Source organism: Aricia agestis, chromosome 1 (assembly GCF_905147365.1).
Source record: "Aricia agestis chromosome 1, ilAriAges1.1, whole genome shotgun sequence".
Classification (NCBI taxonomy): domain Eukaryota; kingdom Metazoa; phylum Arthropoda; class Insecta; order Lepidoptera; family Lycaenidae; genus Aricia; species Aricia agestis.
The window spans coordinates 1,609,244-1,621,742 of NC_056406.1; the positions used below are offsets into that span (position 1 = coordinate 1,609,244).

The window sequence follows — 12,499 nt, forward strand, 5'->3', positions numbered from 1 at the left end:
ATCAAAAATCACCAAGTTTAATTTGGTTTCAGAGGCTCTAGTTAATAATGTACTAGAAAGAACGAAAGGTGAGGAATTGAATGTCGTGGGCAATCAGCTTGGTTGCCGCCTTGTTGAGTTACTACTCCCTTACTCGTCAGCAGAACATCTAGAGAGATTCATGAATATATTATCACCTGAGCTAAGAAAGCTATGCTCAGACAACTTTTCAAGTCATATCATAGAGACCCTGTTGCGAGTATCCTGCCAGCGAGCCACAGAACATCTTCAAGATGAAAACACAGAGGAAGAGGTGCCAAAAAAGAAAAAGAAGTTGGAAAAGGAGTCTGAATATAGCGAGGAACATAAACAGTTGTGCTATGATTTCACACTCAAGATATGTAAATATGCATTGAACAATTTAGAAGATTTTGTGTGGGATCAATCGGCAAATTATATTTTAAGAAGCTCCTTAAAATGTCTCAGTGGAATAACACTGCTGCCAGGCGAGAAACCTAAAGTCAATATGTTCAAAGAGACTGTGCAAGACAAGAAGGGAATACCGCCCCATCTCACTACTATGGAGTACAAAGTTGTTCCAGAAGAGTTTAAAGAGATTGTCAAGGAGTTTGCGAACAGGCTGTCGGTGTGGCCTCAATTCAAAGATCTGCCGTATCAAAATATGACCTCAGCTTTGCTACAGGTTTTGCTTTATGCAGTTAAAAATGTCGACAAAGATTTGACCAAGAATTTAGTTAAGAAGTTGTTGAATGAAAGCTTTGCACCTGATGACTGGACGTCTACTGGCAATGATGATAAAAAAGACAAGATAGATGTTGATAACTATGAGGAAGGCAAGGAGAAAATGGAAAATGCTGCAGGTTCCTTGCCGCCAGTATTTGAATCCGAATCTGCTGTCAGGTATGTAATGCTTCAAGGTAACACTTACTTTATATCACATTTGCATTTCTGTGTAGATAAAAATATAATTTTACAAAAGTTTGGTATTAATATGTATAGAAAAACAATTTTAGACGTGGGAGAGCCATGCTTCGGCACGAATGGGCCCGCTCGACCGGAAAAATAAACAATTCTCACAGAAAACCGGCGTGAAACAGCGCCTGCGCTGAGTTTCGCCAAGTGATTGAGTTTACCAGAGGCCCAATCCCCTACCCTATTCCTTTCCCTACCCTCCCCTATTATCCTATTCCTTAAAAGGCCGGCAACGCACCTGCAGCTTTTCTGATGCTGCGAGTGTCCATGGGCGAGGGAAGTTGCTTTCCATCATGTGACCAATTTGCTCGTTTGCCCCCTTGTTTAATTAAAAAAAATTTTTTTGAGGATAAAAATATATGTTATTATTAATTTGACATACAATTATTTATTGGTTTTCACCTTAATTAAAATATTTTAATTTGTATTACAGATTATTGGAAGCGGCATTGTTTGTGTCAAAGAAAAAAATGTACACACAGTTGTACGCTAAATGTTTTATAAACCGTCTCAGTCAGCTTGCTGCCATGCCCATGCTAAACTTTACTGTGCAGAGACTGATAGATAACTGTAAAATAAAAGAGGAGGTAAGATTTTATACTTACAAGAGTAACTGTTTATTTAGATATTATGTAGGAACATTATAATCAAATATTTTATTAAATTACAGTAGGTCGATAGTCCGAACACCCAAAATACATTATACCCTGTTCAGATTTACGCAGCGTTCGGATTATAGTATGTAGACTTTTTTAAAGACTTTGGCAATAAAACAATGCTATTAATAAAAAAAACTATATTTTAATCATGCAAAACTTTCATATACAAAACTAAAAGTACCTATTTCTTATTAAAACTTTCTTAAAGTATTCCAGTAAGTATAGTATTTTGACGACCAGTATTTAGTGACATTGAAAACGCTTTATCCCTTAATTTATGCAAAAGCAAAAAGGGAGATAGTTCAGATTATAGAGGTATTCGGATTAACTGGGGTTTGGACTATCGAGGCCTTTCTGTATTTATAAATTGATGTTTTCAAATATTATGTATGTAATATGTAATTAATATTTAGCAGTAGGCTGCAGTTAGTAGTTGAAGTTTTTTTAAAGTCCAGGAAGCTGTGGTAGTCTAGAACTTAGGAGCCTAGACAACCAATTTTCAACTGTTTTCCTGGTTTAACCCATAAAAAAGTATATTCAGGTTCCAAACAAAGTGTAATTGCCAAATCGAGGCACTAAAATTCTTAAAAAAATATGAAAGTTGTTATGGAATTCTGGTCCTTGTCCCGTAGTTTTAGCTAGTAAACAATTGTAATTTGTGACTTTCAGTTTGAGCCAATGTTTGAGGAGCTATCAACAAAGTACAGCACCCTGCTGGCGTCGGGAAACACGGGAGTGCTGGTCGCGCTGGCTAAGGCCTGCCTGCGGATCAAGACCAAGCAGATGCAGTTTATTCAGGTCTGTATAAGGTTGTATTTGGACTGATGTAGAAGAAAAAACCAATTCTGTGGATCCATCTGCAACAGTGCTGAATAGGAATTAATTAATTTGGCTGAATAAAATAAAAAAATATTACAAGTTTTGTTATTTGAAATAAATCTAATTTTTTAGTCTTTTTAATAACACTAGCTGCTTCGTGGTGTGTTGTTTGCATTTTGTAATGAAAAAATATTTATTTAAGACCACTTTCATCAATAATTTAGCTATGCGTTTTGTATCTTTTTGAAATGATGCTTATCTTAGTTCTGTTGCCATAGTAAAGACGACTAAATCTTGAACTGGTGTCCACTTGACATACTTGGCCTAAGCCGAACTGGACCTTTTTTTGGTCATTTCTAGGCACAATTTGTTAAATTACTATATTACTTTGTTTGCTCTTGTTATGTTAATTTAGATATAGACGCCTCCGTGGTCTAGTGGTTAGAGCGTCGCTCACGACTCCGTAGGTCGTGGGTTCGAATCCCGCGTTGGAAACATGTTATTTCCAAGTTTGGTTAGGACAATGCAGGCTGATCACCTGATTGTCTGACAAGTAAGATGATCCATGCGTCGGTTGGGCATGTAAAAAAGTCGTTCCTGCGCCTGATCTCTCGCCAGTCGTGTCGGTCTTCCGTCCCACTGGGTTATGAGAGTAAAAGGAATAGAGAGTGCTCTTGTGTACTGCGCACACACTTGGGCACTATAAAATTACTCCTGCGTACCTGGCCTGGTTTCAATGAAACCGGCCACCGTCACCGAAACCGGTGTGGGGAGTATTATTAATTTAGGTAATTGTAACATGTCTTGTGTCTATTGAAAATATTTTTTTTCTTCTTTCTTTCTTCCATGAACATGTTGCAACTAAACATTTCACTATTAAATGTCTTAATATAGTTTTTCTTAAAAACTTAATACCTCTTTTCAGCACCTGGAGGCGGCACTGAAATGCTCGGACGAGGACAAGCAATTCGCGTTGCAGTGTCTCCGACTGCTGCCGGCGGACGGTGCGCCGCCGCCACCGAACTATTTCATCAACGTCCACGGCTCCGTCATACTGCAGACAATCCTGGACTTCCAGGTTAATGAATAAATTATGTTCTATTTTATCTCTAAAATATCGCAGAAACCGTGCCCTTTCCTGCATTTGAAAGTATAAGTTTCTTCCCTGTGGTCTTCTCTATATCTGCGCAAAGTTAAATTTAAATCATCCAGCCTAAGCCGCGTGATACATAAAAGTTATCCACTTATTTTCAACACGTTGCAGTTGTTGGCTCCATGTTGCGTGCCAAATGTTGCCCAGTGGATAAGTAGCTTTAAACTGCTGATCAGTTTAAATTAATATGTCAAACCCTTAGGGAAAGGACATAGATTTATTGCGAAAATGGTGGAAACATTTACTATTCCCGCGCGTCTAACTACTCATCGAAGTTAATTTGATAGTGATAAAATAATTATTTTACAAATTCGCCGGGTCACCATAAAGTAGTCTATTAACGCAGCCTACACTGTTTTTTCCTCTTTCCAGCGTCCGGCGAAAGCGGTGAACTCGCTGCTGGAGCTGTCGCCGGAGCAGCTGGTGTACGTGCTGAGCGACCCCAAGGGCTGCCACGTGGCGGACGCGCTCTGCCGCGGACAGTTCGTCGGGGTGAAGGCCCGGGACAAGCTGCTGTGGAAACTTAAGGTAGGGGAACATGCTATTTGCGTTCAGACTTGAGAGGGAAAAGCATTAGAGCTAGGAGTTTAATATTAAACTTCATTTTTAAACTTTATATTGAGTAATAAAGTTATACAGTTTCCAATTTTTCCACAAAACTGCTTACCCACTTATTTTCAACTTGCATAAAATATAAGTTCATTTTATAAGATTTACTTTTATTACTAAGCGAGGAAGTGAATTTTGATCGGATAATGACAAAACCTGAACCAATCAGCTACACTGTCAAAAAGATAAACTCCTGACAAAAATCTTTAGAAATCGAGCATTAGTCTATAGTTATTAGTGTTCTGTGGTCTGCCACAAAATTAATTTTGCTATGTATATACCATCGAAGAAATCGATTCATCATTCATAGATAGTTGAGGGACCTACGTCATTTGGTCGGATTATGTCAACTTAATGTAAATCGTCATCTGTTGGCTGGGTTTTACGAAAAGGGACTAATACGTAGATCATCCATCAGCCCAACTTCTCATATAGTACATATTCAAGAAAAATTTGGTAAGTAATGTTCTTTTCCAGGGTTACTACCAAACACTGGCGCTCTCGCAGCACGGCTCGCGCGCTCTCGAGCAAGTCTTCGAAGTGGTATCTCCAGAACAGAAAATCAAGATCATGACAGAGTTAGCTGACAAGAGCAACCTCCTAAACAGCACGCAGTACGGGAGACTGATCGCCGCCAAGCTAGATGTCGCCACGTTCAAGACGTCGCAGAAAAACTGGGAACAGGCGAGGAAAAATAAAACTTAGCACAGGAAATATTGTTTTATTTTTCAATGTTTCTAACATGCAGGTATTTTAAATATTACATTATTGGCTATTTGGCTAGGCTGTGACAAATGCTAGCATAAGAGTTAGTCAAACTGCAGAATGACTGCAAGCTGCACATTATAGGCGCGGTCACAGCATGAAGTTTTGGAGGGGGTCACACAAAAAAAAATCGCTGATAAAGGATAACTAGAAATTATTATTATTATTTGGCAACATTTTGAGATTTTTCAATTTGACCTTAGATTTTGGTCATGTCCCCTTTGGACCGCGCCTGGCACATTATACCGCTGTAAACTATTTTTAAAAAGAGTTCGTTATCTTCAGTAAAATTATCTTTATTTTCTACGTACTTACGTTTTAATCATTTTATTAAATCCATAAATTATACATATTTAAGCTAACTTGAGGTATACTTTCTCTATATGACTATGTTAAAAATAAAAAGTAAAAACCTATTATTACAAATCACTTAAATTAAAAGCTACTTGGTTCTATGTATATCGCGTTCACAATGCTGCGAGTGGCTGCGAGTTGTCAGTGCAAATGCATTCATAGGCAGATGTCGAGACCACGTCATTTGGTCGGGTAACGTCAAGTCAACTGTAGTCCTAGCATGGCCACCATAGAAAGGTTTATTTTTACGGTAAAGTAGACAAAGTGATGAAATAACAAAGGAGGTCTGCCAGTTTGTCGGTAAAAACTGGCAGCGTTTTTACTGTGGCCATGCAAAGTCTGCAGATCTGGCTGATGTTGTCATAACCAGCTCAATATACGTAGCTCCGGCATCTGCTTCAACTTCACTGACATCACCATCTTAGCAGCATCATCATCATGATCATCTCAGTCTGTACTGGCACATGCCGTTGCAGCCCTCTGGCACCTGGCCGGGCTGGAGGCGGCACACGCGGTCACCGCACATGTACTCCCCCTTCCGCAGGTTCAGCGCGGCGGGAGGGGGAGGGGGAGGGAAGTCCCGACCTAAAGAAAAGTTATGGGTTATTAGTAATGTAGATAAAACTGAAACCTGCAGCAGGCTTAGCATAACAACATACGTACTGACAGATCTAATTGATAAAATGGCGGATTTCTTTTGTCTAACTGTTACTTTGTCTATTCGTCGGGAGAGAGTAACCGCTTTTATAAAAAATTGTTTTATTTTCTGAATAAATTTGAATCAAATATTTTGGTGACCATGCTAAGCCTACTGAGTAAATTAGCTGAATATACCGTAAAAGTTATTAGGATTGCTTCAGCAACTGTACCTAATGACACCTAATGGATAGAGGATACACAGGAGGCTCAGATAAATCTCGGTTTAGAGACAGTTCTGAACCTGTTGTAATACCTAGAGGTTTATCAGTTATCTTGCTCGACCTTCGCTTGACTTTAAAATGACATACATTCGTGCAGTTTGTCGTTTTTTGTCTATCCATGTGTGATGTGGCTATGTATTATACGAGTTTAAGGTTTTCAATTAAATGCATACTCAGAGCCCCCGTAGAGGGCCTTCTATCGGCTGATAGTTTGGTCGGGATTACAATCAGTATGAAGATGTATGAAGGTGCGCACACTAAACGATTTATAATAATGTACTGAAACCCCAATTTGGTCAAACTATCGGCTGACCAAAAGTCTGTAAACTGCGGGGGGCACTCATGTACATAATGTACGCGACGGTATGTATAATCTTCATATTTTGTAAGTATACCTAGTTAGTTTTAGGTTAGTAAAGCAGCGGTACTCAATTCCTTTCCTGATACGGGCTGCAAATATGTTTAAGTCCTTGTGGGCCGCAGGTTGAGTATATAGCTGGTTTAAAAAATGGTTATTATGTCTGCCAGTAACTTGCAGAACCGGAATTTAACCACTAATCGCGTCTACAATTGGTCACGACCATTAAGTAAATAAAATCAAAGCTAACATGGAATACTACGTCATATTAAGTAAGTATGTACTATTGCTTCTCAGGCTTTTGCATCTGTTGTGGATGTTTTATACTTATAGTATTTTCAAATAATGTAGTGCCTATGATTTTAAATGTTCATAATCATAAACTTATAATATACTGTCGTATTCATAATATGGTTGTTGGCAATCATACGGCATTCTCGCCACATAGTCAGCCTATTAAGAGGAATAAATACAAAATGTTTTATTTCTGAATAAAGGAGACTGGGCACATTTGTATGGGAAGTGGTCCGTGAACCAATACACATACTGTTGATGTATTGAGTATTTTTGACTGTATTATATGTCTTATTATTTTCTCTACAAGTCACTTGCCATCTCAAATGTCTATAACTATGCAGATTTTTAGATTTTTACTACTAATGTAGGAACAAAAAATATTTTTTTAGAATACAAAATGTTTGTGCAGTAAGATGCTTTCTGAAAAAAATCATTTGCCACCTAAATAGTTTTTTTGTTCTCATTTTAGGTACACTGACTTCATTTTCTTGAAGCTTTTTTTACGAAATCAGATGTCCAGAATACAGAGCACTATTGATATAATTAGGCACAAATCGGTAGTACATTAAACATAATATACAAGTCGACGGTAGAGAAAAAACACACGAAAGCGCACAGTATACTAACAAGAAACGATGAAAGACTGCGCCGCTCGTGCGCATTAAAAATCCGACAGGTACCTGCTAAGTGCCGACCAATGGACAAAAATATTGCCTGTCGCTTTCATATTTTTATTTGTCATCGATACTGCCATCATAAAAAACCCTATTTACTTCTTAGTAAGTAGTATTGAAAGTAGTTTTTGTAGTTATCTTTTAAGTTGGTGACTGCAAATACCAAAAATCTAAATAATAATTCAGCCGACATTTATATATTATTTTGTTTTATTTTTGTCTTGTTATGTTCTAGATTTCAACATAGATGAATTGTAAAATAAAATGTTATTTAGATTGTTTTACTGAAAAGAATTAATGTCTAACAGAATAGACATTTCTTTCTTGTATTTTACTGCTAGAAAAGTAGAGTTCTCTATTCGTATTATTCGGTTGTATTTTTTAAATTGTTGTATTTTAGATTCTAAGATAAATTAATTGGGAAATAAAAATATACTTTTTGGTGCAGTAGACGTTTTTTTCTTGTGTGCTGCTAGAAAAAATAGAGTTCTCTGTTAGTCTGGTTTGTATTATTTTTAAGTTATGTCTTATGACGTATCTTTTGTTCTAGTACATGAAAAATAGTAATTCTTTATTGTTATTGTTCATGTGGTTTTAAGTTGTATTGTATTTATTTAAGGCTATAATTGAAAAAAATGCCTCAAGAAAATGAAGTCTGTGTACCTTGAGTGTACCTAAAATGATAACAAAAAAAAAAACGATTTAAGTCGCAAATGAATTTTTTGCAAAAAGCATGTTACTGAACAAACAATTGCAAAAACATTTTGTATTTTGATAAAAATATTTTTTGTTCTTACTTTAGTACTAAAAACCTAAAAATCTGTATAATTATAGACATTTGAGATGGCAAGTGACTTGCAGAGAAAATAATAAGACTTCACAGTCAAAAATACTCAACTAAATCGTTTTTCAAATAAAAAGTAGCAAAATAATGGTAATCTAAACGTTTTTTTTCTCAAAACTGCCGGGTTAGATTTTGATGCCCCTTTGCACAAGGATGTAGTTGAGGTATCCCTACAACAATACATCAACGGTATGTGTATTGGTGAACCAAGGTGGTGGACCACTTTTGCTCGATCTCCTTTAAATCAAATACTTTAGAGCAGCCTTTCCCAATTTAGGAGATAACGCCCTTGTGGGCGCTGAAGTCCTAAAGGGGGCGTTGTGTAGAGGCTTGGGGGGTGAATTCTAATTTGATTTCATTTGGATGCATTTTAAATTAAATGCATGTATTCCCTTACATTAGTTTTAATTTCTGGCTAGCAAGTTTTGGAGGCGATTTCTTAGAATATTATAATAACAAAAATTCCAGAATTCCGGGATTGGAGAAAATTCGGGAATGTAAATTTAGTCGGTGATAATGGTAAAAAAATATGGTTCGTTAACGACATAAGTAGCATTTTGTGTTTTTTATTTATTATTTGCAGCGATAGCCCCTTAATTTAAATAAAGATAAGTATGTATAATATAGGTAAACTGGTAAGTAGGTGATGCAATGGGTTATGGGGGCGTTAAAAATAATTTGTTCTCGAAGTGGGCAGTAGACAAAATAAGTTTGGGAATCGCTGCTTTAGAGTGTCGGACTACATGTTGCCTACCACCGATTCGTGAATTAATCGGGAATCGTCATTACGTCTGGGACTAATAGCTATGAAGATTGTATTACCTTTAACGTTGTTGGCCTGCGTCTTGCCTTGGCTGCGGTAGACGCGACTGGTGACGTCGGCGAACGGGCCCACGGGCGATGACGCTGCAGCCGCCAGCAGAACCGCCCCCAGCGCCAATAGTAACTGGAAGACGTGACTCAGGTGATGAAGGAGGTCATAGGTTATAATTATAAAAGAAGTTAAGCTTCGGCCAAACCTACGCGATCAAAGCGACTGCGAAGCCGGAGCGTCTACGGCACGGCGGACGTTACCCATATATAATCTTATAGACAGCAATGCGAGAGGTAGGTATGGGTAGCGTCTGCCGCGCGGTAGACGCTCCCGTTTCGCAGTCGCTTTGGTCGCGCAGGTTTGGCCGAAGCTTTAGATCATTTGCTAACGAAAAAATGATGGAATGTCTAGGTTATCCTATCACCTTAGCAAGTGTGATGAATAAAAATGTAATTTTGCTTCCTTTTTGTATGGAGACGGGTAGTGGGAACTTAATATTCAAATAATTATTGCACAGAAATAAGTTTATCGTGTAGAAACTATTTCCCGCGAGTTTAATTTAATCAAAAACAGTCCAGCTGTGAAAACGCTAAAACAGATGAACCGCCAGAAGAAGTAACAGATAGACAAACACAATTTAGTAAGTATATAGGTAATATAGGTACCTAATTACTTATGTTTACTTATTATTAAGTTTGTTATTCATACCAAGGTAGATAAGGTATTTATGTGATGCGTAGTTTGCATCTTATTGTTATTATTAAAAATCTAATTTAAATGTACCGCATCGCATTAGAAAAATAATAATCAATGTAAACAGAATGTTGTGGTATGGAGAGATATCCTCGCCCAAAGACTCGACATATGAAGAAGAAGGAGCAGTACCAAATTTATATTTTTTAAGAAATCTGTAGGGCCTCTGTGTGCGCTGCTCTTGGACGCTGCTGTCCCTCGGCCGTGGTCTATGGGATATACGGCCTATTTAGGTATAAACGTGGGACTGAGAAGAAGTCTCTTTAGCCATTACAATCATAATGTTGTGTTGTTTATATCCGCGAGTGGAGCGGGAAATTATTTGAAATCAAAGTAAATATTATGGATTCTATGTGTAGCTAGAGAGTATCTAGTCTAGAGATATTAGCTACTTACGGCGGTTCCCAATATTTGATCTATCTCTGGTTTGGCCCTACTAGAGATAGGAATAGCTCACATAAGACATTAGAGACATATATTTTATGTCAATTGTGAGCTATTACTATGTCTAGTAGGGCAAAACCAGAGATAGATCAAATATTGGGAACGGCCGTTAGTTGAAGAAGTAATAAGTAAGAACCCACTCATGTTTTCGATTATGGATCGACCGATGCTATAAAAATTTTTTTAGTTTTATAAATTAGTAAAAATATTTCAAAACTGATTCTAGCAAAGCGGGATCGAGGATTCAAAACAATAACATAGAAACATGAAGATAGGTATACTCACCAAAGTCCTCATGATGTGCACAAGTCGGCTAGCTGAACAGTACTGATACAGCGCGTGTGCTCATATTATTGTGTTGTGGTTTACAAACAACGATATATTTATAAATCATAGATGAGTCACACGCGAGCTCAGACGGGAAGGAAGTCATCAAATCGGACTAAGAGGCCCAGAAAGTGCAACTTTATACTTCCCAATGTCTTCATCAGCTAATAGTAAAAAAAAATTGGCTCATACTATAATATTATTATTAGGTACGTTTTTTTTAATGAAATAAGGGGGCAAACGAGCAAACGCCTGATGGAAAGCAACTTCCGTAGCCCACACTCGCAGCATCAGAAGAGCTGCATGTGCGTTGCCGGCCTTTTAAGAGGGAATAAGGTAATAGGGGAAGGTAGGGAAGGGAAGGGAATAGGGGAAGATAGGAAAGGGAATTGGGCCTCCGGTAAACTCACTCACTCGGCGAAACACAGCGCAAGCGCTGTTTCACGCCGGTTTTTCTGTGAGAACGTGGTATTTATCCGGTCGAGCCGGCCCATTCGTGCCGAAGCATGGCTCTCCCACGTATGACGTGACGTGTCGTAGTGGTGTTTATTTTGTGTCGCCACGGCCCACGGTTGTCCTCACTTTTTCACTGTCCGTGGTAGAGTTTCTAAAGTTATGTTATACTCGTAGGGTTAGTTCAATAGTTAATTCGTGGTGAAGCAATGCGATGCATTTTGATGGGTTATTAGAAAATGAACTTTTTACTACACTTTAAATTGATAGTCATATCGCCCGCGATGTTAGACTGTCTAGACCAGGGGTCACCAATTAGTTTCGCTCGGGTCCATTTTCAGGAATGAATCTACCTTCGCAGTCCGCACATTTTATTGAAAAAATACCTATTTATTAAACAAAAGTAAGTAATTACGGAAATTACAAAGATCTGATGTTTGAAGTGAAACTGGTGCAAGCTATTAATATTAAAACCTGGAGATGTTCATCACTCATCAGTAAGTCGAGACCGAAATTTATTTTTAACGAAGTTCATATCTTCAAAAATGCTCGGTCCGCACACAATGGATCGGCGGTCCGGATGCGGACCGCGGTCTGCCATTTGGTGACCCCTGGTCTAGACTCTAGTGTCTACTCTTATTTTGAATAGCTCATTTAATAAAAACTCGACGCGTTGCAATGTTCACCTAATCCTAAAGTGGTGTACCTAAAACTAATTAATTTAAAACAACAAAGGAACTTAAATATAACTTAGCATTTTCCTGTGAATCTAGCGATGTCAGATCAACGTGGCTGCATTATCACCTCTCCGTTTCCGCTACAAACAAGTCAGACGGCTTGCGACTTGCGACTTGCGGCTCGTAGCGAGGAGGTTCAAGTTTTTCCTCGCCGAGTCATACTTTACTTACAGCTTTGTCTTCGAACACTGAGATACCAGTCAGATGATTATGATTATGTGGGGTCTATAAAAGCTATGTAAAAGGTAGCCTCAAATATTAACGCAAAATTAACACATAAGCCACTATTTACTTTGGAAAATGTGCAATACCCTCAACTCTTACTCATTGACTACTTTACAGGTAGTATAATATTATACTACTCATACTTAAATACAGGTAGGTAACATGATTTATTGATGCATATTATATACTTAATTGATATTGATTGCAACAATAAGGTGTAAAAAAATCGACATAACCTTGTTGTAAGCAAGAGTTCTTTCAACTTTAATGTTAGTTAAATTAATGTTCGTTTTGGCCGCACGATACAGCCGAAGGTGGACAA

The 12,499-nt window shown here is 37.9% G+C and overlaps 2 protein-coding genes across 3 annotated transcripts in view; one reads left to right on the top strand and one right to left on the bottom strand.

Annotated features, from left to right (window-relative positions):
- LOC121740423 (nucleolar protein 9) overlaps positions 1 to 4,926 on the top strand; it is a 5,285-nt gene extending 359 nt beyond the window's left edge. The window contains exons 2-7 of the mRNA XM_042133116.1: positions 33 to 900; positions 1,406 to 1,559; positions 2,301 to 2,429; positions 3,376 to 3,528; positions 3,976 to 4,131; positions 4,690 to 4,926. Of these exons, the coding sequence (XP_041989050.1) occupies positions 33 to 900; positions 1,406 to 1,559; positions 2,301 to 2,429; positions 3,376 to 3,528; positions 3,976 to 4,131; positions 4,690 to 4,917 (1,688 nt within the window). The 3' untranslated portion in view covers positions 4,918 to 4,926. The remainder of the gene's footprint in view (positions 1 to 32; positions 901 to 1,405; positions 1,560 to 2,300; positions 2,430 to 3,375; positions 3,529 to 3,975; positions 4,132 to 4,689) is intronic.
- LOC121740451 overlaps positions 1 to 10,801 on the bottom strand; it is a 20,426-nt gene extending 9,625 nt beyond the window's left edge. Inside the window, exons 1-3 of one of the 2 annotated variants that reach the window (XM_042133156.1) lie at positions 10,721 to 10,801; positions 9,247 to 9,370; positions 5,770 to 5,916 (exon numbers count right to left, since the gene is read on the bottom strand). In XM_042133156.1, coding sequence (XP_041989090.1) covers positions 5,774 to 5,916; positions 9,247 to 9,370; positions 10,721 to 10,732 — 279 coding nt within the window. In that variant the 5' untranslated portion in view covers positions 10,733 to 10,801 and the 3' untranslated portion in view covers positions 5,770 to 5,773. Of the gene's footprint in view, positions 1 to 5,282; positions 5,917 to 9,246; positions 9,371 to 10,720 lie in introns of those variants that run through there. The other variant, XM_042133149.1, reaches the window with a different exon arrangement.
- Between the last annotated feature and the right edge of the window lie 1,698 nt (positions 10,802 to 12,499).